This window comes from Miniopterus schreibersii (assembly GCF_964146895.1).
Source record: "Miniopterus schreibersii genome assembly, chromosome: 12".
Lineage (NCBI taxonomy): Eukaryota > Metazoa > Chordata > Mammalia > Chiroptera > Miniopteridae > Miniopterus > Miniopterus schreibersii.
Window position 1 is genome coordinate 7,410,581 of NC_138112.1, and position 25,907 is coordinate 7,436,487.

Consider the following 25,907-nt stretch of genomic DNA (forward strand, 5'->3'; position numbering starts at 1 on the left):
AATGGAATGAAGAAATCTCATGTCCTATCACCTACTTCAAAAATTATCCAATCGTATCGATCTTGCTTCATCCATACCTGCACCCCCTCCCCCTCCCTTCATACTATTTTGAAGTAAATGGGACGTTCTTTCAAATTGTAGACTCCTGCTGCTGCTCTTATAACAGCCACATGTTCTAATCAACAGGATGGCAAAATATAGATCCCTGGAAATGCTGTCTGCTTGTCCTATACATCCATACAGATTTGTGTTTGATACTTTCTTTTTGAAAACGGGCATGCCACATGTGTGTGAGCCATGATAAGTCAGGAGGAATGCTCTCAGATGTTGCTCCTTATTTCCTTGCCTATTCTTCAGAGCCCTTTCTTAATTTGTGAAAATCTGTGAGTTGGGCGACATATAAACCATGATAAATAGGAACTATGAAGGAGATCCAGTTAGTGAGGGAAAATGGAACCTATTCATTTATAATTATTTATTTATTCATGTATTCATTCATACCTGCATGCACTGACTGCCTACGTGTAGCAATCCTACTCCATTCCAACCCTTCTCCTTTCTTAGTCGAACTCTAGGTCTTCTCTGCCTTTTCCTGGAACCCTGAGGAACAGTCCTTAGTTTATCCAGTGGTCCCTCTGCCCAGGGAGAGGAGGAGTTTCTGTAGTTGTGATTGTGGGTACCCATGGATCTGTTTCCTAGAGGAAGATCCCAGAACCTCCACCTCAAAGTGACACCTCCTTCCAGTCTCGGGTCAGATTCCTTCCTCCTGTGAAACCTCCCTGATTGAATCAGAGACTGGGTGCTCCTCCTCCTCTGTCCTTTGTACCTTTCTCAGAGGTGGATTAAGCTTCAGGACCTGTTCGTTGCACAGGCCCTTTCCAAGGCCTGCACCTAATTTTGTATTTATTTTATATTCTTTTCCATAAAGAGTACTTCCCCTCCCACCAACTATATAAGATTTAGGCCTCACAAAATATGGATCCATCTCTCATCTACCTCCAAAATAGTAATGATATTTTCCCTGGATTATTTATTTACATTTTTTATTCCCAATCTAGCACAGTGTCTGCCGTATAGTAGTTGCTCAATCAATATATAATACACGTTTTCAGCAACTTTGTCTTTCTCACTGGGCATTTATTATTAACAGTATTTAGAATTCAGAGTGAGACCGACATGTCTACCAAACAGAATTTGATTTGGTTTTCTGGAGAGGAACTTCCTAGGATGCTATGGCTGCCCTTTGTGCTTCCCATCTCATCACTAGTTTCATTCCCTTTACTCTTGTCACAGGAAGCCACCCTTGCTCACTAGGTTAAGCAGATCCTCCCACAGACACTTAAAATTGACAAGGACCCTAGGGTCAGCATCTGCTCGGGGTCAACCCTCAAAGTCAACTTTTAAAAAAATTAAAGGTAACATTTTAATTAAAGCACTACTTTTTTTTTTTTTTGCAGAAAAATAGAAAAACAGGGGAAAAGAATAAATATCATAAGTCCACCACTCAGACAGAATAATTTGGTACACATCCTTTACCTTATTATGTATCTATATCTATTTATTTTTGTAAAAAGGAATAATACCTTACATATATTGTGGGACATTTTTCAGTTCGTAACATATTTAAATAATGAAACAATTTTTTAAAGCTTTTTATAAAATTGATTTGCATTCTCTGATAAAAAGTGCTGAGTAGCTTGTTCTAGTCCACACAGTGCTAATGTTATTTATCCACTGATAATGTAAATACTATAAACCGGTAATGTGTTACGTAGATGTAATATACGCATGTGTACACAGATGTAGTATACATGTATATGTGTACGTAGATGTAATATCAACTATGCAATATAAAACTATGCAATTATAGGCAGACTTTTATTTATAACGAGGTGAAGCCGCTTCTTTGTACAACTCTAGAGGGCGCCATTCATTCAGACTGATGGTCAATGCGGCCCCTGACAGTGACTATTTAACAAAAAAAACTCAAGATGGGCCCGTCGGGTCTTCTGGCTAGCTAAATTTCATAGGTAAGCGTTTCGAAATTGAGAAAGGTTGAGTTAGGACTGGTTAGTAAGTAAAAACGTTTCATTTCTTCGTGAAAGACGGTCGGGAGGAGGAAAGCTTTGAAACAACTACTGTACTAAAGAAAACGCGTCTACCAAGTTTGCCAACTACGAGACGCCGTCGAAATTCCATGCCAGGTGAGTCGCGGTGCTTTCTGGGAGTTGTAGTGCAGCTGACGCCTTCCGAGGGGCGGTCCGGGCCCTGCAAGACTTCGTTTCCCGGCAGGCCGCGCACCAAGGCTGCTGGCGGGACTGGAACAGCCGCGCACCCGGGCGCTGGCGGGACTGGAACTGCCGCGCTGGCTCCGGGAGAGTGACTTTGTGAGTGTTGGTTCGTGTAGCGGCGATGGCTTCCTTCGTGACGGAAGTTCTGGCCCACTCGGGGAGTCTGGAGAAGGAAGATCTGGGCACTCGGATCAGCCACCTCACCCGGCGGGTGGAGGAGATCAAGGTGCAGGCGCACAGCCGTTGGCGGGCTGAAACGGGACGCGGGATCCTTGTGGACGGGACGGAGAGGAGAGGGGCTGAGGGCTGACGGCGGGGGTGTGAGCGGTCGGCTGTGGGTCCGGGTGGGAAGAGTGAGGGGCGGGAAGGCTGGGAGGCTGTGGGCTGGGGAGGAGCGTGAGGGGAGCCGACGGGCGGGGGCTGCGGAGGCCTGGACGGTGGAGGGAAGCGGCGGGGCCGGGCGTGCGTGGGGGGTTAGGCTGCGGAGCGGGGCGGTCGGGCACCGGGGAGCGACGCGCACCCGCCGCAGGGGCTGGAAGGGCGAGGTGTCCGGGGACGGAGCCTGTGAGGGTTGGAAATGAGGCCGGGATCCTCCCCACCCGTGGGCGCTCCTTTCCTCCACCCGCCCTTTGCACGGTGTGTCGATGAAGGTAACAGCTTTGGGAGGACTGTACCATTCTCTTCCCCCACGCTTTTCATGTTAAAACCTATCCATATGTTTATTAAACTTCTCCGTCCCCGGGCCCTTGAGACTGTGCTGAGTGTTAAAAACACGCGAATGGCACTTCAGCGGACCCTGCTGTCTTGAGATGTTTGCACACAGCCACCCCCAGCTTCGCTTCGTGCTGCTGCGGTTACCTCGCCGGCGCAGGGTTTGCCACACCTTTGTTGCTCTCATTTACGAGCACGGCGTACTTCTGGATTTAAGGGAGCGAGTTTAGCATTGTCCCATGAAGGCCCACACATGGCTTTATTTTAAAAAATGGTTCCCTAAATTTGAAGTATTCATGCCACCGGCATCTCTTCTTTAATATGGCTTTAGGCTTTTTCACCACTTTCATACGATGGAAGGAGGACAGATGCACCGCGCCTTTCTTTGTGTTCTGGACCTGACTTGCCCTTCCTTTCACAGGTTTCTTTTCCCAGCTGAATCTTCAGCCAGTTGAGAATTCCTTCCTATACTCCAAGCACGCCCACTGCCGCCCCCGGCCCTTCTTAGGCTTCGTTTATGTTGCCATTTCTCCATCGCTTTTTACCCGTATTATTTTCACCCATTTTTTTTTCAAGTTCCATGAAAAGCATCAGGCGTGAGGTGATCACTTTCTCAGTTGTGCTCCTGGAGGCGGTGAACTCTTTTGCTGTATTTCAGTTCAGTATTCCGGTTACTTAAGTGTGTACTATCTTTCCTACCTAAAAGGAACTTATTTATGGGCAGGCATAATTCTTGTATCTTCCAAAGCATTGACTAATTCGGTGTAAAGTATTCAATAACTTGTTTATTAAATTACTTTGAATGAAAAGAGATGATGAAACTTATCAACTTAGGATGATCAAATTAGGCCTTAAATTTTATAAGCAAGAAGCTAGAAATTCATAAATTGATTGAGGTATACAGATTATGTATTTAATTTGTCCATTTGCTTTCTTTATTAGATATGTGCTTAAAACTGGTGGCTATTGTCTGAGCTAATAATAGTTCAACATGAGATCTTCCAGATCTGTCTTAATCTTTTCCCTCGTTTGTATAACTCTTGGCCTCTGTTGGGATTTGGTGATCATTCGTCTTTTTGCACCCTGATAATGTTATGGGACCTTTAACAATGGGAGATATGTGTTTTTCAAAGAAACCCATTGGCTTGGAGGGAAAGTTAATGGGTGTGGTAACTGGCAAGAAGGCCTCCGACATGGAAGACATTTTTAACAGTGTTCCCTACTCATCTTATCTCTGCCTTCTAGGGTGAAGTGTGCAGTATGATCAGCAAGAAGTACAGTGAATTCCTGCCTAGCATGCAAAGTGCACAGGACCTGGTTACCCAAGTGGAGAAGCTGTCTGATGATATTGACCTGCTGAAATCCAGGATAGAGAGTGAGGTAAGAATAGTTTGTTATACTGAGTAGTTTTGTAGGGAGGCAGTTCAGCTTCCTGATTCCTGAGACAGTTCAGTTCTGTACAATTTTTTAAGGCCTCATTTTCCTTATTGGTAAATAGAAGTTGAATTAAATGATTTTAGGGTGACTTTCAACTTTAAAATAGGAATCTTTTCCAAAAATATAATTTAAAAAAAATTCTTTTTATGGTAAAAATATTTTTAGCTTGAATAATAATGTCTTGCATTTGAATAGGACTTTATAATTAAAAAAATAATCCCAGGATTTTATTGTCTCCATAATAAAATAAAAACATATGAACTGGATTATTTGGCCTTTTATCTTGTCATCTCTTAAATTAAAACACTTGAATCTCTTAATGGCCAACATTCTCTTATATATGCAGCTGGCCTTAACACATTCAGGCTCTGGCACAATAATTGTCTTTTGGCCTTCTAGAAAATTGGCTTGGTTTGCCAATCATAGCCACTCTACTTCCTGTATCAGGGCACTTTCCCTGGACACACAGATAATCCTTGCCCATCTTGTACTATGTCACTTTGGGACTAGTGCTTTCTAAAGTTCTTATTGAAAGTCTGGTAGGTTTTAAGAATGTTTACTGTGTTAGTTGAAGTGCTGTCATCACAATTAGAAGCAAGCTGGTCTGGAAACAGAAATATCTGCTTTATAATTTTAAAAACATTTTTCACTTATATTATCTCACCAAGATTTTTCCCTTTCAGTTGCCTTTTAGGAAAAACAGGCAATTGAAAGAAATCAAACTGGTATGAGAGGTTTAAACAAAGTCTAGTCTTAGGTGTCTTCTACATCTATTTCTAAATGATCACTCAGGGCTCATCGATATGCAAAATCAGGGTATTCTAAAGGTCCTTGAGAAAAGATACCAAATCTCTTCTCTTTGTGATAGTCGCTAAAGAAGGAAAGTGAACTGATGTGTTTTCAAAAGTTCTCTATAAAACTTGAATCACAGGTGGGGAAACCACTAGTTTACCTGGACAAATCTATTTAATAGCTAGTTTACCACTCATCCTGATTAGAGGTTTTAATAAAATATATCTGTTACTCTACAACTTTGGCACAGTTCAACTAATATTTTCAATGTGTATTTGTCTATCAGTATGTCAACAGTGCAATCTTAGGACTGTACTTTTAGAAATGAAGTGTTTGGAACAAGAGATCAATGTGCTCTGTACCTTTTGCTGACCAGATTATGGCCTGTGAAATTTATTCAGTTCTGGTTGTTTTATTTGGAAAGACTGCTGGTCTAAATGAGAAGATCCAGGCATGAACGCCATACCATCTGAAGAACAGTGAATGAAGCTGACTTGTTTAGCCTTAGAAACACTTTTAAGATTTGAAGCCCTATGACATAGGAGAAAGATTAAAACTTAGGGCTAGAGAAGAGGAATTAGATTCAATAGATGGATATTCTAAAGGGATTTATTCAGTCATTTGGCATATTTATTGAACATCTACAAGGTGCCAGGACAGTGAGATAGTTGCAGGACTAGACAGTTTTTTATTTTAAAATGTGAATCTCATGCCTGTTTTAGATCAGTAAAATAGTGTGATACATACTAAATAGGAATAATCCAGTTAGAGAGAAGAGATGTAGCTAAGGATGGCTTTCTCTAGGAAATAGTGTCCAAACCAAAACCTGAAGTCATAGGTAATTAGGCAAAAGAGGAAGGAAGAACATTTTAGTTAGAGGGGACAGCATTGCAGAGGCATGGAAGTAATAGATGTCACTTTGGAGAGCTGCAAGTATTCCATATGATATGTTTGGAAGGTTTGGTGGGGAGGGACTTGAAATTAAGCAAGGACTTTGTATATCAGCATAGGTAATATGGATGTTGTCTTGATGGTACTGTGGAAGCAATGGAGGATTTTAAGCAAAAGAGTGACATCAGATTTGAATTTTAGGAATCCCATTTTGCTTGTAGTTTGAAGAAAGGACATGAGGGAAATGAGAGTAGGAAATGGAAAAGCAGTAAAGCATTAGGAGATTAGGAGTCAGTTAAAGTAATCAGGCAAGGCAGGATGGTGAACTGCTCTAAAGTCAGTGGCAGTGGGGATGAAGAAAAGTGGATAAATCCTAGTGACATTTAAGAGATAGGATCTTTGGAACTTGTTGATGTGAGGAGTGAAAGATTGAGGAATCAGGGATAACTGGGAAACTTGGTCATTGATGTACTACTATTCATGAAATAGAGAATCTGCACGCTGCCTTTTAGGAACTGGATCTCAGGACACTGCAAACAGAGAAGGAGTAAGTTTTTGTAGGGGAAATGAGTTTAAATATGGGGTTCCTAAGGGATATCCAAATGGAGCTGCACAGTTGAGCTGTATTAAGATGAAGGGTAGCCCGACTGGTGTGGCTCCGTGGTTGAGTGTCAATCAGGAGCCAGGAGATCACCATTCAATTCCCTGTCAGGGCACATGCCTGGGTTTCAGGCTCGATCCCCAGGGGGGAAATACAGGACCCAGCCAATCAGTGATTCTCTCTCATCATTGATGTTTGTATCTCTCCCTCTCTCTTCCTCTCTTTGAAATAAATTAAAAAAAAAAAAGAAAAGTGTAGACTATTATAAAGAGAGGGAGAGAGAGAGCGTGTGAGAGAGCTGGAGTGAGCGAACTTGAAATGCAATGGCTCAAACAAGATACATATTTTTTAATCATAGTAGTCTAGGTTAGCAGGCTGATTCTATAACCTAGGGCCTAGCTGCTCTAGTAGTCTGTGTCAAGAACTGTGGAGGGGATCTGAGGTTTTAACCTGTTTGCAAGTCAGCAAGTTAGTCTACTACCTTTTCATGGATGCTGTTAGAAGCCTTGAGTCTCCTTGGGTGTGAGATGAAGGACAGTTTATTATTCTCAGCAGTAGCCAGAGTATGAGCATGTTTGCAGTGTCCTGAGCCCCAGTTCCTAAAGGACAGTGTGCAGTGGATTGCATTATAGAAGAGAACTGAGTTTAGGGAACCTGGGTAGTGAGTAGGCCTGCTTTTGCTTTGGAGTGAAACATCATTTCTATTTTCCAGGTTGTTTACTACACGAACATCCTTGAAAAGATAGATTGGAACTAAAGACAGTTATTGCTTCACTTGCAAGATACTGTAGAAATGTGAGAGACCTCTAAAGAATTGTCTTTGAACAGCAGAATTGGCCCCTTCTAGTGGCTTTTTCAAACAGAGGTGCTCAGGCCCATCCCAGACCTACCAAATTAGAATCTGCACTTTAAATACAATTCACCAAGTGTTATGTATGTACTCTGCAGTTTGAGAAGCACGACTCTAGGATTTTTTTTGTTGTTTGCATGGTTGAAGATGGCCTTTTCCCAATGGGCAGATTATAGTTGGAGGTTAAGGGCAAAGAGAATGCACAGACGGCACACCTATTTTCTTAAGATCCAGACTTGGAAATGGTGCGCATCGCTTCTGCTCATATTCCATTGGTAAGCTCTTAGACACACGGTCACAGTCAGTTGTGAGGATGGTAGAACACTCAGTCTAGTTGGGTAGCCGTGCGTCACTGGGAGAGTGGGAGAATGGATTTTTCTGAACAGCTTGCATATCAGCCCATCCATGTACATGTTTGGAGGTTTGGAAAATGATGTGGACTTGAGGTAACAGCACTTAGAAATTCAAGCCATGGAATTGATGAATTTGCCCAGAGAGAGTGTGTAGAGTAGTGTTTCTCAGTCTAGGCACTTGATATTTGGGGCTGGATAATTCTTTGCTGTGGGAGCTATCCTGTACATTGTAGGATGTTTAGTAGTGTCCCTGATGTCTGCTCACTAGATGCCAGAACTCCTTCAGTTGTGACAAGCCAAAATGTCTCCAGACATTGCTAAATGTCTCTGAATGGAGATGGGGCAAAAAAGTTTATTTTTTGAGAACCATCGAGTTGGAGTAAGAGGGCCAGGGAAAAGGAATATCAATATGTATGAAGTGGCCAGAGGTGAACTGAAGCTCTCAAAAGAAAATGAGAAGGAATGGCTAAAGAAGGGGAGGAAATTCAGTAGAGAATGGTGTCATAGAACTAAAGAGAGTACTGATAAATGTGTATTTAAAAGTCATGGTACATGCTTTGGATTTAGCAATAAGGAGTTGATTGGCACCAACTGTTTTGGAATAGCTTTGGTGGAATGGTGGGGGTAGAAACTAGAACAGCGTGAGTTATAGAGTGAACGAGAGGTGAGAAAGTAAGGACAGTGAGTATGGATCACTTTTCCAAGAATCTTGTTTGTGATAGGATGGAAAGAAATAAGGTAGCTACTAAGCAATAGGGTGGTAGAGGAAATTTTTTCTTAAAGATGGGGGATATTTTAACATATATAAATCTGGTGGGAAGAACCATGCTTTAGTAGGTATTTCATGAATGAAGGATGGAATAAGGAGAGGTAAAGATATAGAGAGGGAAGGAAATAATTGATATTTCAAAATTCCTGAAAAGATGGGACAGAATGGGAGGTGGATTCTGACTCAACATAGGAAAGCCTTTCTAATAGAGCTATCCTACTGTAGACTGCGTTGGCAATAGGGATACCTTTCTAGTAATCTAGGTGAATGGGCTCTGATGATAGGTAAGGGCTTAAACTAAGACTAGATGGTGACAGGAGGGTATTAGGTTGATGGGGATGGGCATTCCTGAAAAGGATAAGGGTTTGGACTAAGCGGACCAGTTAAAGTCTCTTCCTGCTACATCCCAGTCTTAATCAGCATTTAACTTTCAACATGAGTTATATTCACCTAGTAAAGCTTATTGATTAGCTATGAATGTTTTACTTCTTCAACATAGTATAACTTAAAATATACTTGTCTTTGATGTGTGAACTAGGTCCGCCGGGATCTTAATGTATCAACTGCTGAATTTACAGACTTGAAGCAACAGTTGGAAAGAGACTCAGTAGTCCTAAGTTTGCTTAAGCAGCTGCAAGAGGTCAGTAACTTCAGATCAAACTTTAGTGTTTTGATGGGGAGAAAGTTATTTTGTTATCATTGGTCTCATTATGAAATGTATATCCCCTGACTACATAGTATTTTTCATAATTTAAAAACAAGCAGACAGCCCAGCCGGGTATGGCTCAGCGATTGAGTGTCGGCCTAGGATCCAGGAGATGGCTGTTCGATTCCCGGTCAGGGCACATGCCCGGATTGCGGACTGGATCCCCAGTCGGGGGTGTGCAGGAGGCAGCCAGTCAATGACTCATCATTGATGTTTCTATCTCTCTCTCTCCCTCTCCCTTCCTCTCTCTTAAATCAATAAAGATATATTCAAAACAAAACAAAACAAAAAAACAACAACAAGCAGACAGATTTGAAATAATGGATGTATAAAATAAAATACCTAATAACTATACTATCTTTTCAGTTTTCTATGGCTATTGAAGAGTATAATTGTGCGTTAGCAGAGAAGAAGTATGTCACTGCTGCCCAGCGTCTAGAAGAGGTATTACATCTTTCTCCAAAGCATGAACAATTAATACTACTCTTGTTTTTAGTAAATTTTGTGTTCCATATATTCCTTGTCATTATATAAATATACTCAGATTGCCCTGAGTCCAGATGGAATGTTTAACAACGATTCCATTTCATTACCAGGCACAGAAATGCTTGAAGTTATTAAAATCCAGAAAATGCTTTGATTTAAAAATGTTGAAATCTCTCAGCATGGAGCTCACCATACAGAAACAGAACATACTCTATCACCTTGGGGAAGAGTGGCAGGAGCTGATCGTATGGAAGTTCCCACCATCAAAAGGTGCTGCTGAACTCAGGTGGACTGCTTTGCTTAATCTGCCTGAACCACTATGGCCTCTGAATATATTCTAAATATTTTGAATTGGTAGATAAGGTTTCACCTGTTAATGTTGCAAGTCTATATTGAGTTCTCATATTAGGCAAAATACTTGTTAGATAGGATCAACTCATCTGGGTCTCTAAAGTATCCTCACTTTACTTCCCTTACATCTCTCTTTCTGTCCCTTTCAGTAGGAAGCAGTAGAGAAGAGGGAAGGTTATTGGTGGGTGGGGTCCATGTGGTGAACATATGTCTGGTAGAGGAAGTGGTAGCAACTTAAGACCACACAGAGTGTCCACTGCGTAGTAGTATGATCCTGTTCCCAACACCCCTAACCTGAGCAATGCATCTTCGCTAGAAAGCTTGAAGAAGCTGTTTAGCCATTCTCTCTCTTGCTGAGGAAAGAAGACCGGAGATCAATGAGACAAGGGTTTGGCTCAGTTTTTCTCAGTCCTTGAGGGAAAATGGTGACAAAATAATGAGATGGGGGTGCTTTGCAAGATGAAGAAATAGGATAACTCTGACATTTATTTATATAACTACTTGGCCCTGGTATCTATTTATATAACTATTTGGCTCTCAGTCCCTCTGCTCACCTCTGGGTGTGAGCCCCCTTCAATGTCTTGTTTACACAAAGTGAAATCTCTGAGTCTGTATATAAAGGACATGCCATTAAACCTGGTGTATTTTCCAACACTGAATCTTTTTTTTTTTTTTTAATATCAGAGAGAGGAAGGGAGAGGGAGAGATAGAAACATTAATGAGGGGAGAGAATCATTGATCGGCTGCCTCCTGCACACCCCCTGCTGGGGGATCGAGCCCACAACCAGGGCATGTCCCCTGACCGGGAATCGAGCCTTGATCTCCTGGATCTTGGGTCGATGTTCAACCGCTGAACCACGCTAGCTGGGCTCCAACACTGAATCTTGAAATTTAGTCATTTCAGGGGAAACCTCACAGTCTCTCCTTGTTCCCTTTCCCATATCCACTTGGCCTCCAAATACAATATATGTATATGTGTGCACACACATACACATGTATGTATTTTAGGTATGTATTTTAAAGGAAATAATCCGGAAAATTTTAGATTCTATTTCCAAGCAGACAGTAAAATTTGAGTCTCTGAGACTCAAATCTCTGAGAAGATGTGTTCTTTGTTATAACTCATCCTTCCTGTTAAACTTGTTTGGCAGGCTATTCTCTTTTTTTGGTAAGAAAGAACAAAAAAGAGGTCTTAGGGTCTCACTTTCATTCCTTGCCTTCAATGAGTATTAATAAGCATTTATTAATACTGAGACAGCTGATATTTTTCCCCTTTTTCTTAGACACCAGCAACTTGGAATCTTGCCTACAAACAGAACTTCATTTATGCACTGAACAATCTCAAAATGAAGAGAAGCCCCCTGTGCCAACAATCAGTTCTGTCCTCTTGGCATTTTCTATTCTTGGGGAGCTACATACCAAGCTTAAATCATTTGGTAAGGCACACTACTTTATTTCATTTACATGAAATCTCAGAAGGCCATTGTTAAAGGAATGACAGAAAATTATAAAATATTATCTGGATAACATCGATGGTGGATCATAGGGTTTGGCCTCATTATTCATCAAATGGAATTGTCATAATTATTAGCCTTTTTCTTAAGGACTTAGATACTTTCTTTTCTATTTTAAACTAACTGCTGCTATTTATCTGATTTTTTGAATAATTTAAATAAAAATCTGTAGATAATTTGGGAAACTTCAGTGGGAAAACCTGCAGTGCGTAATGTGTGGTATGTAATGTCATGATATTTTTGTTGTTAGACTCAAAGATCTTTTTTTTTTTTACATGCTTTTATATAAAAGTTTATCCTAGTGATTTTTTATGAGTGTTCATATAATTTTTCAGGTCAGATGCTATTGAAATATATCCTTAGACCTCTGGCATCTTGTCCCTCCCTCTCTGCTGTGGTAGAAAGGCAGCCTAACACCATCATCATTCGTTTTGAATCTGTGATGACTGACTTAGAGCATCCGTCACCATCTGAAGTTTTTGCAAAGGTCAGACTGGTACTGGAAGTGCTCCAAAAACATCTTCTAGGTATGTATCTCCAAGGGTAGTGCTTTTATATTTTGGAAAAATCATTATGGATTTTGAAAGTAAGTATTATTTCAACGTGGATAAAACGTCCACAACCTGAGTGAATGGAGGATTAGAGGTGTGTAGATCGTGTCATGGGAACAAAGTAGTTACTTTCTTATTTCTTGCTCTACTTTGTTTCTTCTCTGCTCTATATTGACAGGATTATCAGTGGTACCCTAGATTCTTTATTTGTAATGTTTAGTTGAATTCTAGGATGCCCTTCACTCACTTGACTTCTAGTAACCTCACATTTTAGGGCTTTTGCTTTTATTATAGGAGAAACAGAAATGAACCAAGTGCTGTTTTACATATTTCGGTGGGAAAATCCCTTAATCTGACATAAACTAGGTTTAACATAGGAAATAATTAGATCTTTATATATTCATATATGAAATAGCTAGTTTCTGTGTTGCTTAAATCATTTTTTGGTTGTCATACTATTAAAAGTAAAGATTCTTCTGGTGTTTTACTTTTATACTTTTTTTTTAGTCTGTTTGACTTCTTTTTGCTTTTCTCAGTTGTCTTATCAAATAGTTAAATCAAGCATTCTTGCTGTGGAGAAAATAAAACAAATTCTGCTGTTGTTTATATGTCTTCCTGGCAGTCATTTAGTTTATTTAAGGAATAAATATGTAAAGAATTCTTTCTGATTTTGATAGCAGAGAAGAAGAAAATCCTAAGGCTTGTCTAAATTACCAAAATCCCAGGTAGTTTTCTTGTTCCTTCACTTAGGGAGATAATGCACTTTTATTTTTATTAGATACAAGCGCAGTTGTAAACAAAATATCCAAGGATATAAAGGAATCGGAAAAGTGATTCAATCTGAATATTTCCTTTATAGCACTCTCATCAATTGGCCATATAACCAAGCTGAACACCTTTAGTGAGAGCGTCACTTCCTCTTGAGGCATCTTATCCTACCTCTGGGCAATTCTGAATACTATAAAGTTTTTATTTTTTTTAAAGTGGTATCTCCTTTCTATATTAAATACTATTACCAAAATCCTCATTTTGTAAATTAAATCTTTAGGGTAGTTTAAAAAATTTATTCTGACAATATTCCCTGGAATGTCTGCTTTACTGATGCTATTTCTACTGTATGGAGCTATATAGAACAAGTCTAATTCCTAGTATACCTGGTGGACTTTAAAATTCTTTACAGTAGCTGTTATTTCTCCTACATCTTACCACCAATATAAACATCCTTAGGTTTTTTTGAACGATATCATTTTAAGTTGCCCTTATCTTTGATGTTCTGTGAATATGTTCCATTTCTTCTGTAGTCTTATTAAAGTATAGAAGTTTGAAAGTATAGTGTTCAAACAGAACAAGTTCTAGGGGTAGTCTGAACCCATTCAGAATACTATGGGAGCATTTATGCTCTCATTCTGAGTTCCATGGTTCTTATAGTATAGCCCAAGGCTATTATTACAGTTAACTCATTGAGCTTAATGTAAATGTAATCCCTATGTCATACTCAGTGCAAATTACTGCTTTTTCATCTAACAATTGTACTTGATTTTTTTGGAATTAACATTAATCTTTGTTAAATTTTACTTAATACAATTTTGCAGTGTTTACTATTCTTTCTACTTCATTCAAGTGCATAATTGATAACCATGTTTTCTTATAGTTCAGTCTAAGTCAGTGATGGTTCTGTTGCCTGGAATAAGGCCGGAGGGGACGGGTGTTCTGGGGAATTCCAGTAGAAACCACTTACCGTTTGACACTGGTTCATTAATTCATACTCAACCTGTTATTTTATTTGTAAGTTTTCTTAGTAGTACCTAGATAGAGCAGAAGACAACTCAGTGTTGCTAGGTGTTCTTCTAATATCTTTATGCATTTTAGGCTCTAGTTTCTCTTTTACCATTTATTCTTCCTCTTTTGGCTCAGAGAGCATTGTCTTTGGCAAAGAAGAGGATGGCAGACAGAAGTCTAGGGATTCTGTGTTCTCTTTGATACCATCAAGCATCGTTCCCTTCCTTTATCGTCTTGCTCTAAATATAACTTGAAATGATATTTAGACTCCTTAGTTCCTTTTGGAATCCTCTACTTTCTTTAGATTTTAGTTCTGAAACTTCATAAAGGCTTTTGCCCTTTCTTTTATATTCACATATGTATTTTTTCTTTCATATTTTCTTAATTATTAAGCATCATTATACCAACAACAAAGGAGCTTTTAAAAGAGGAGAAAGAAAAATTTTTTGGAAAGAATTTGGCAAATGGATAAAAAGCCTTAAAATGTTTATATCCTTTAAACCAGGATTTCAACTTCTAGGATTCGGCCCTAAAGAAATAATCTGAAGTACATAAAACCATTTATGTATAAGGATATTCATTACGTGTTCCTAGTAATACTGAAATACTGGAAAGTAATGAAATCTTGAACAATAGGGAAATGATTAAGTAAACTATAGTTATACAATACATCACTTTACATAATTATACTTCATTGTGTTTTTAAAAGGTAAATATTAGTTTTAAAATTAGTTGCTTTTAAAAAGCCAGCAACAAGCATTGTATTCACGGATTAAAAGCTATTTCTATTAAAATCAGTTATAAGTGGGGAATGCACACTATCATAAATGTGCTTTGACATTGTTTTAGGAATCATGGCTGATGCAGAGAAGAGAGAGTAAAATGGGTATGAATGTTAAAATAAAGAGAGGAGTTATCTTTATCTGTAAATGATATAATTATATACCTAGAAAACCAAAAGATTATTAAAACTTTTATAACTAAGAAATTATAAAAGTTACAGTAGAAATATATAAAAATTGATAACTCCTCTCTAAACTATGAGTAATCAGCTATAAAGTATAAAGATATTTATAATGGCAACAAAATCTATAAAGTTCTTAAAGATTGGTAAGAAAGGAGAGTATATATGTGAAGAAAATCATAAAACTTACTTGACATAGAGTAAGACCTGAATAAAAGGGAAGCTCTCTTGGGAGTATAAGACAGTTTCATATAATTGTCAATTCATTACAAAATAACATATAAATTTAATACATTTCCAGTCAGATTCCATTATGTATTTTTCAAACTGGAAAAATTACTCTAAAGCTTACATCAAAAGTTTATTTGTGAATATTGCTAATAGAGATTTGAAAAACACTAGTGGGTGGATTTGATAATTAAAACTATGCTCTTGGCACAAGAAGATCAGTGGAATGAAAAAGAAGTAGAGCCAAGAATAAATGAGAACTTAACGTTTGATCAAAGTGAGGTTTCAGTTTAGTGGGACAGATAGTTTCTTTAATAATAGTGCTAGCAAAATTGACTTATCTATATGGAATAAAACAAAGTTAGATTCCTGCTTCATACTTCATACAGAAATAAATTCCGGATGAATAAAAGCCCTATATGCAAAAAGTAAAACAATAAAAATATTAGAAGAAAATTCAGAAGACTTGAACAGTCTTAGGAAGCCCAGAATGGATAAAGGAAAGAATTGACATGTAAATGTTAAATTCTGTATGGCAAACAGTACCATAAACAAAAGTAAAAGACAGTAGTGTACTGAGAGAAAATATTTGCAATACATTGACAGACAAGGAGTAAATATACAGATTCTTTTTCCAAAAAAAAAAATCACAATAGAAAAATGGGCAAAAAATATGGACAATTCATGGAAGAAAAGGTGCAATTTGTTAAAAAGAAAATGTTGCTTAGCCTTGCTAGTAGGGCAGTGGAAATCACTCCATCAAAGTAGAACTTTCCACCTTTAGAATTGACAGAATTAGAAAATCTATGTAAGATACTTCTGATAAGAAGCTGGTAGAAAGGTAGTCTACTTAGCTTTTTGTGAGTTTTAGAAAGTAATCTCTGAAGCTATATAATAAAATACAAAATATGCATTCCTTTGATTCAGGTATCCCACTTTTTAATTCCTTACAAAAGTGATGTCAACAGTATGTGTGAGTAGGGCATACACTTGCACACTGGAATGTGCATTGTTTGAGCAATGAGTGTATAACGTATGGTTGAGCCATACTGTGGGATATTATGCAGCTATTAAAAAGGAATGAAGTAGAGCACTGGCCGGTGTGGCTCAGTTGCTTGGAGTGTTGTCCTGTACACGAAAAAGTTGCAGGTTCAATTCCCAGTCAGGGCACATACCTATGTTGCAGGTTCAGTCCCGGTTGGCGTGCATCCAGGAAGGCAGCTGATCGATATTTTTCTCTCACATTGATGTTTCTTTCCGTGGAACTTCACATTTAACTTGTTCATATGCAATGTGATCGCAGTAGAAAACATTGCCACTTTTTATCTCTGATTATTGAATATTTGGCCAGCATTACTTTTATTCCAAGAAAATCTTGAAGATAAGTACTTCTTAATATAATAGTATATTCTAAATATGATTCCCTCAAAATGTGTTGGAAAAACACCACCATGTAAGGTATACTATAGAAGAGGTACTGAAGTATGCTGTTTGCTAGACTAGATATGCTATAGTATAAGGTGCTTACTGGTATTTTACTCAGGATAAACACTCAGTTCCTATGCAGGGATGAAAAAAGTATGTTTATTATTAAAGAACTGGGATTTTATTCTAAACTAGTTTCAACTTTATATGCAGAATTTCTGAGTGCTTGTCATAGAATCAGATGAGTAGATTAGCAGTAGATGATTATATTGTAGATGGTTTAATACCTTATTGTTATAGAATATAGGCAGTAAGACAGTGCAGACGATTCATTTGAGCAGTGAAAAATGAAATAATGATTATATGTCATGCTTTGCCCCCATGCAGCCAGTTAAGATAGCTGTAGAATTATCTCTGTTGATTTCTTTCCCATCTTAAAATTAAAGAATTCTAGAACACTAGGGAACTTGAGAATAATCCAGACTGAATGGTTTCTTGTTTAAAAGTTTTTCTTTTGGATTCAGATTTGCCTCTGGATGCTGATCTAGACAGTGAAAAATCATCTAAGATCATACTGGCCGAGATGCTTGGTGACATGATCTGGGAGGACTTGTCTGAGTGCCTCATTAAAAACTGTTTGGTTTACTCTATCCCAACAAATAGCATCAAATTACAGCAGTATGAGGAGGTAAGAGCAGAGATATCACAGGAGGTTTTAAGAGACTGTAGGTTCTTATTGGTGGTGTTTTTTGGGTGTTTTTTTTTTGAGATCTTTTGTTCTTCGTGGAAGAGAAGGTGCAATTTGTTTAAAAAAATTATTAATTAGAAATAGAAGCAAATTCCCCCATAACTTCCTTTTCCTCCTGGCTTCCTATCATTTGATTGGAAAATATGTTTTCTTTAGTAAGGTACTTTTGAAAAACAACTATCTTTTTATTTATACTTGTATCAGTTATAGTAGTTACTATGTGACACTGCTTTCTCATTTCTTTTTAGTTTCCTTGAACACTAAAATACGTATATTTATTTTAAAGGTCTTTGTACCTTTACGAAGCAGAGTTGGAAATTTCTATTGAAGATAACTCTTCCTAATGAATTTAAGACAGGAAAAATGTATAATAGTTTTATACCTAGTAATTGACGGTTTGCTCCAAAATTTAAATGGCCAGCTGGTCTTTGTTCTTTTCTATACATTGGATTTGAAATTTTAATACTGAAATGGAATATATGTGTATAATTATTTTTTCTTGTTTTTGTCAGATTATACAGTCTACTGAAGAATTTGAAAATGCCCTAAAGGAAATGAGGTTTTTAAAAGGAGATACTACTGATTTGCTGAAATATGCCCGTAACATCAATTCTCATTTTGCTAACAAGAAGTGTCAGGATGTGATTGTGGCGGCGAGAAACTTAATGACCTCTGAAATTCACAACACTGTGCAGGTATTGGGGTTATAGTATATTCCATTGTGTTTGGGAAGCAGCTCCTTTTCGGGATGAATATGGTAGACTGGAAGAGAGCCTGGCAGTTGCTGAGCTCACTGTAGGAGTTATTAATCTTCTGAGTATTAGTTTTCTCATCTGTAAAGTGGTCCTAATATCTACCTCTTTCATAGGGTATTGTGAAGTCCAGATAAGGTAATGGGCGTGAAAACATTGTATAAATTGAAACAGTCTACGTAAATGTAACGGATTACTATTGTTGAAACTAGATACGTCAACCTATAGGTTTTTCTCAACTTTATTACTTGAGTTTTTAGTATACAACTTTGTGACAGGTATAATTAGGCTTTATTTATGTCCAGAGATTATATTCTTTTGTGACAATGTTGATTTCATCTTTTAGGCTAATAGAGGCACTAGCTTTGAGGTTAAAATAAGAAACAAAAAGATATGATCTGTGTAGGGTGTAAACAAATTATCTGAAAAGTTAATGGACTGACTAATTTGCATTGAGGGTAAGTTACTTCCTTAATCGTAGATAATTCTGTGTATTTTCTTCTGTTTTTATTTTCTCTTCATACCTTACATATGTAAAATAATTGTTAAGTGTAAGGTATTATTAGATTAAAGCAACACGTAGACTAAGGTAATCTCTTAATAGAAAATTTCTCAGTCGTTTTTCTTCTATCACTGCAGGTACTAGGCTTTTATCCCTTCTATCCCTCCTTCTGCCATCCTCCATCTTCTTTGGGGTACCCTGTTACTGTGTCCACTTCAGCAAAATATTTAGCCATTTAAGGACATAGATATTAACACATTTTGAGGTAATTTTGGATTGTTATGAGAGTTGAGATCTACTTATTATCAGGAATTATGCTGTGGATTTTTGTTTTTTTAACATAAATGTCACTTGATTATGTCACTCTTTGGCACAAAGTCCAGTGGCTTTCCATCTTATTTAGAGAAAGACCCAGTAAGTAGCCTTGCAGTAGCCTATAAGGCCGTACATGACCTGTTTCCCCATTGCCTTTCTGACTCTGTGTCCTATTGTATTCTTCCATCATTCCTGTTGCCTGAATTTGCTAGGACCACTTGGTTGCAGAACTTTTCAACCTCTTGTTCCCTTTGCTTGGAACATTTTTTTTTAAATGTATCTTTATTGTTGAAAATATTGCAGATGTCCCCTTTTTTCCCCATTGACCCCTTCCACCCAAACCCACTTGCCTCCCCAGGCCTCCACCACACTATTGTCTGTGTCCATATAAATTATTATATGCATGTAAATTCTTTGGTTAATCTCTTTTCCCACTCACCCCCTCCTTCCCTCTGAGATTCATTAGTCTGTTCCATGCTTCTATGTCACTGAATCTATTTTGTTCATCAGTTCATTATGCTCTTTAGATTCCACATATAAGTGAGATCGTGAGATATTTGTCTTTCTCTGCCTGGCTTATTTTGCTTAGCATAATATTCTCCAGGTCCATTTATACTGTCCCAAAGGGTATGAGATCCCTCTTTACAGCTGCATAGTATTCCATGGTGTAAGTGTCCCTCAGCTTTTTTATCCACTCATCTACTAAATGGCTTGGGACATTTTTTATCATAAGTCATACTGCATGACTTGCTACCTTTCCTGACGCTCTTTTAAAAATTGTGACCTCAGCCCGGCCGGGCGTGGCTCAGCAGTTGAGCGTCGAGCTAGGATCCAGGCGATCGGGATTCGATTCCCGGTCAGGACACATGCCCGGGTTGTGGGTTTGATCAATGACTCTCTCATCATTGATGTTTCTATCTCTCTCTCTCCCTCTCCTTTCCTCTCTCTGAAATCAATAAAGATATATTTAAAAAATAAATAAATAAATAAAATAAAAAAATAAAAATGTGACCTCTGCTCTGGCTGGTGTGGCTCAGTTGGTTGGAGCATCATCCTGTGCACCAGAGGGTCACGAATTCTATTCCAGGTCAGGGCACATACCCAGGTTTCCAGTTCATTCCCAGTCGGAGTGCATATGGGAGGCAACTGATGGATGTTTCTCTCTCTCCCTCTTTTTCTAAAGTCAATAAAAACATATCCTCGGGTGAGGATTAAAAAAAAATAAAATAAAATTATACCTCTCCCTATTTTCTGTACTCTTTCCTTTATTTTTCTTCATAGCACTTATCAATAAACATTCTCTACGAATTATTTACTCTTTCTTCTTCTCTAGAAAATAAGCTCCATATAGGGGAAGGTCTGGGGTTTTTCTTTACTGTGTATCTCCAGCACTAAGAAAATGCCTGGTGCATACTACTATGTACTTAGTGCTCAGTAAGTATTGGGTAAAAGAATTAATATATATCTCTCTCACTTCTGTCGTAACTCCTTGATGTAAATAGGATTGTTACTATATTGCTCTGTGATTCTGAGCCAAGTGTTTTATCCTTGTTGGACCTCATTTTTCTTTGAGTAACATGACAGAATTGAACTAGATAATTTCTGAGCTCCCTGTTCAACTAATTCTGACTTTCTATAAAAGTACATTTTTTTTCTTAGCCCCCAAACCCCAATAATTAGTTTCTTCAAGGTCAGGGTTTCTCAGCAGTGAGCACTGTTGATATTTGGGGCCAGATAATTCTTTGCTGTGGGGGATTGGCCTGTAGGATGTGTAGTAGCATCCCTAACCTCTATTCATAGATGCTAGTATCGACTTTCCCAGTTGTGATAACCAAAAATGTTCCCTGGAGGGCAACATTGTTCTTAGTTGAGAACATCTGCTCTAGATTCTAACCTGGTTCTTTTTCTTGGCATTAAGCCCTGGAATTAATCTTTTAAACTGCCCAACTTCGAAAAGCTCATCTTCCTTTTTTCATAAATCGTTTTAATTTCATTTGCCTTTCATAGTCATCTAAATTTTCTCTAAAACAATTCCCTATGTGTACCCACTATTTTTGCAAATTATCTACAGTTGTATTTTGTTGTTGTCTGTTTTGCTTTTGCATTTTAATCTGACAGGTATTATATTAGATCTTATATTATTCTATCTTGAGGTTCCCTCACACTCTTTGTGAAGTCACTGTTTTGAGTTCTGTATTCTGGGTCCACTAGTTTTCAGACAAACATTAGCATTTTTCTAATCATCTCTATAACTGTATTTTTTTTTCTGCTATCTAATCTTAGTCATAATTTTGACTGAACGATCCCTGACATTTGTATTCTTATTTAACCTCCATAACAGCCCTGTGAAGTAGATACTGTTATACCCTTCTACAGATTCGTAAGGCAAGTCTGATGACTTAAACATTTTTATTAGATTGAACTTTTTTTATCATAAATTTTCCATAGAGGTCCAGTATGTGCAGAGCAGAGCTGCCCTTCTTGCAGTGGGATTAGGGAACCTGTTGCTTCTATGTGCTTAATCTCCCCTTTCATTGACCCCAGAGGTATCTTTAAGAAACAAGGTTTGAAAACCGTTATTGCATTACAGCTTCTCTTCCTTGTACAATGAGAAAACTGAGGTCCAGAGTAGTTAAATGACTTTGTCAAAAGTTAGGGTAAAAATATCACTGATTTTTCTAGACTAGCAGCCTAGTGTTCTTTCCTTTAGTCTTGACTAAGTCTGGGAATTTTCATTCTGTACAAATGTTAGGGAGCCTTTTTTGGTTTTGATTTGGAATTTTTAAGGAGAGGATATACTAGCCTGAATGAGTTATTTCTTTGACTTAAGCCAACACATGTTCCTGGTGGGAAATGATTTGTTTTAATGACCAGAACACAAAATCATATTGGTGTGCAATAATCTAATAATTTAGCCTGAGGAAGGTGATTTTTTTTTAAGTATGTTTTTATTTATTTTAGAGGGAGGAAGGGAGAGGGAGAGGGAGATAGAAACATCAGTGATGAGAGAGAATCATCCATCGGCTGCCTCCTGCACACCCCCTACTGGGGATTGAGCCCGAAACCTGGGCATGTACCCTGACCGGGAATCAAACCATGACCTCCAGGTTCATAGGTCAATGCTCAACAACTGAGCCATACCAGCCAGGTTGAGGAAGGTGATTTTGAAGGTACTTTCATTTACCTGAAATTTTGGGCCAGTTATACAGCTTTGCTATTTTCACTAAGATTAGGAATCACAGAAGAATTAGAAGAATTGTAGTAAAAGGGATTGTTTATTTCTTGTGACATGCTCTCAACCCAAGATTGAGCAGTCATTAAAATACTGCCATATATACTCAAGTCTTTTTTTTTTTTTTTTTTAATCTTCACCCAAGGATATGTTTATTGATTTTATAGAGAGGAAGGGAGAGAGTGAGAAACATTGATTTGAGAGTAACTAACATCAATCGGTTGCTTCCTGAGCAGGAATTGAACCCACAGCCTTGATATGTGCCCTGACCAGGAGTCAAATCCACAGCCTTTTGGTGCATGGGAGGGTCCTCCAGCTGCGGAGCCAGCCGGCCTGAGCTGCACTAAACTCCTGTAATTAGCCTGCAGAGCCACAGCTTCCTCTCATGGAAGCAGCCAGCCCCTTACTCCCGACCGTGAGCCTGCCTTAGAGCTACTCTGAGGGCGGTGCCTTTCCGTGTTGCTGTTTGAATTTTAGATTGCTCCTGACTCTAAGATGAGCGTGCCGGACCTACCCATCCCTGATGAAGATGACAAGCCACACGTACCGAAAATGTCCACAACTCAGTACAGTGAACTGGTGCATTTACAGCCTGAAAATGCCTTGGACCAACATTCCTTTTCTTTGCCCACTTGCCGTGTCAGTGAATCTGTAAAGAAATTAATGGAACTTGCCTATCAGACTTTACTGGAGGCAACAACCAGTAGTGATCAGTGGTAAGAGTTCTGAATTGTGTGAACATGGCAATGACCTGGTTAAATGCATATCCAAACTGACATTTATTAAGAAAATTGGTTAGGATTTTTTGGGTTTTCTTATCCCATTAGTTAGCTAATATTTTTTTCCTAAAAAACAGTGCAGCACACCGATATATATTGATAATTAACTTGTTTTTAACTTGTTTTTACAATAACATCATACAGCAAGGTATAAGAAATAGAAGCATGTCTATGGGTGGAATAATGGGTTTCTTTGATTTAAAAAATTTTTAATTATTTTTTAAAAAAAGCTCTAATTTTTGTTTAATTTTTATTTCTTATTTGAATTGAATGATATTACATGAGAAAGCCTGTGTAAGGAACTTAGAATGCTACCTAGAAAATGATTTAATACTCAGATATTTATTATTATTGGTGGTAGTGGTAATAGTGATAATTGTATCATCTACTCTAGCCTGCACTAGCCCTTTGGCTTTAACATTTATATTACTTTTTGAAAACTAGGCTCTAATTAATTTACATTTTATTATTATTTTATTTATTTATTTTTTAAATATATCTTTATTGATTTCCGAGAGAAGAAAGGAGAGGGAGAGAGAGAGAGATAGAAACATCAATGATGAGAGAGTCATTGATCGAGCCCGCAACCCGGGCATGTGCCCTGACCGGGAATCGAACCCCGATCGCCTAGATCCCAGGTCCACTCTCAACCGCTGAGCCATGCCTGGCTGGGCAATTTACATTTTAAATGTTTACTTTCTAAAGTAATAATAGTTTGTTGGGGAGCCAAAGGTAGAAAGAAAATGGAATGTACCAAATATCACCCTCTCAGGGTGATTTCTTCTAATGTTCATTATATATAGGGCACCCCAAACTCTATTCCACATCTACTGAATCTCTCCTGTTGTTTTGGTGTGTTTTTTTTAATCCTCACTCGAGGATATTTTTTCCATTGCTTTTTATTTATTTTTTTTTATTATTACTATTTTTAAAATATATCTTTATTGATTTCAGAGAGAGGAAGGGAGAGGAAAAGAGAGAGAAACATCAATGATGAGAGTCATTGATCAGCTGCCTCCTGCACGCCCCCGACTGGGGATCGAGCCCGCAACCTGGGCATGTGCCCCAACCGGGAATCAAACCCCGATCTCCTGGATCCTAGGTCGACGCTCAACCACTGAGTCACGCCTGGCTGGGCTCCATTGCTTTTTAGAGAGAGTGGAAAGGAAAGAGAAAATTGGTGTGAGAGAGACACATTGATTGGTTGCCGCCTGCACGTGCCCCAACCAGGGCCAAGGACGTAGCCTGCAACTGAGATACGTGCCCTTGGTCGGAATTGAACCCTGGACCCTTTAGCCCACAGGCTGATGCTCTAACCACTGAGCCAGACTGGCTGGCCTGAATCTCTTCTCGTAAGCTCCTTCCTACTCTTATACTAAACTGAAGAGAAAATGGCAGACTGTAGCCCAAGTTGACTGCAGAACAGGTTTACAAAAGCCTCTTTAGTTTGTATCTATAGGTAGCAATTTTTTACTTCTCACCCTCATAGTAGAAACACCTTTCGTTAGGGCTGCACTTAATTAAACTGCATCTTCAGATGGGCTTCTAGAGTTTCAGTGTTTATCTCCACATGCAGGTAACCCCTTTATTTTATTCTGCTCTAGAAAGAACCATTTACCAAGATACTTCCATGACCTTATGAATCATGTTCACAAGTCCATCAGTTTTAAATATAAGGAGGGGAAAAAATACACGTAAAAGGAGGTGTATTCTCCTTTGGCAAAATAAATGTGGGAGTGACTATTTCTTCACTTGGCATTCATCTGAAGTATACCAGATCAAAAGTTAGGGATGCAGAGGCAATATTTTCTAAATTTTTTGACAATACAGAACACATAACAATATTTTTGTATACCGAGTGTCTCTGGACATTCTTTCACTAAGGGTAATGGTTTTTAACAGGACAACAGATATATAGCTACACTGCAATGACCCACTTCTCTATTGTTAAACCTCCACTTCTGTATTGTTAGACCTCAAAGAGCAACATATGCAGCAAGAATAAAATGAAATAATCAGGTATTATAGTAAGCAAGTAGTTGATAGTGTTTTGGGGTATAATAACCATAACTTATTTTCCTAAATATTTGTGAATTCCTGTGATTTATTCAAGATATGTAGTTTAAGATACTCTTATGTAGAAGTAAGTACACAAACCTTAATTTGCTCTTTCTGAGTGTATTTTAACAATAATCTTTAGGTATTCTAAGGCCAGGTATAAAGGGCAAAAAATCTTGAGGTTAGATTCTGTTCTAGAAATGTTGATTCATCTCCTTGCATTGGGGTAAGAAGGAGAAAAGGTGAAAGCTGAAAGTCAGACTGATTCCGAAAGAACCGAGTGAATGCCTTTATTGATGCCTTGCCCTTTGCAGAGTGCGTCAGTGAGTAGGTAACATTTGCTTGAGGCTTAGCTCCATTTGTTACTGGAGGGATAGTCTGCGTCCTGGCAGAAAACAAACTGATAAATGGAAAAAGGCTTTGGGTTGAATGCTGCTGTTCTTAAAATTATTAAGGGACCCAGGTTCTTAAGACTGCAATCTAGTTAGTAAATACTGGCTGAGAATATATTTCCATGTAAATTAGTGGTGTTTTCAGCAGTGACCAAGGCAGGTATTCTCTCAAATTGTAGTTTTAGCTGATGATTCTCACTTAAGATATACTTAGTTTGAATTTTTTTCTCATTTCCAATATATTCTTATGCATTTCTGTTGAAACTGTTTTCCTTTTAGTGCTGTTCAACTTTTCTACTCAGTAAGGAATATCTTCCATTTGTTCCATGATGTTGTGCCAACATATCATAAGTAAGTGCCACTGTATCTGGTTTCTGTATAGTATTTGTATGTCTAAAATGTTTGTAAGTCAGGTTAAAACCAGTAATCT

At 38.2% G+C, this 25,907-nt stretch overlaps 1 protein-coding gene across 1 annotated transcript in view; it reads left to right on the forward strand.

The window, feature by feature from the left end:
- The first annotated feature begins 2,280 nt into the window (after positions 1-2,280).
- ZW10 (zw10 kinetochore protein) overlaps positions 2,281-25,907 on the forward strand; it is a 32,778-nt gene continuing 9,151 nt past the window's right edge. Inside the window, exons 1-11 of the mRNA XM_081153809.1 lie at positions 2,281-2,517; positions 4,248-4,382; positions 9,234-9,335; positions 9,768-9,845; positions 9,998-10,157; positions 11,522-11,674; positions 12,088-12,279; positions 17,224-17,387; positions 17,960-18,142; positions 22,726-22,964; positions 25,757-25,828. Coding sequence (XP_081009935.1) covers positions 2,413-2,517; positions 4,248-4,382; positions 9,234-9,335; positions 9,768-9,845; positions 9,998-10,157; positions 11,522-11,674; positions 12,088-12,279; positions 17,224-17,387; positions 17,960-18,142; positions 22,726-22,964; positions 25,757-25,828 — 1,583 coding nt within the window. The 5' untranslated portion in view covers positions 2,281-2,412. The remainder of the gene's footprint in view (positions 2,518-4,247; positions 4,383-9,233; positions 9,336-9,767; positions 9,846-9,997; positions 10,158-11,521; positions 11,675-12,087; positions 12,280-17,223; positions 17,388-17,959; positions 18,143-22,725; positions 22,965-25,756; positions 25,829-25,907) is intronic.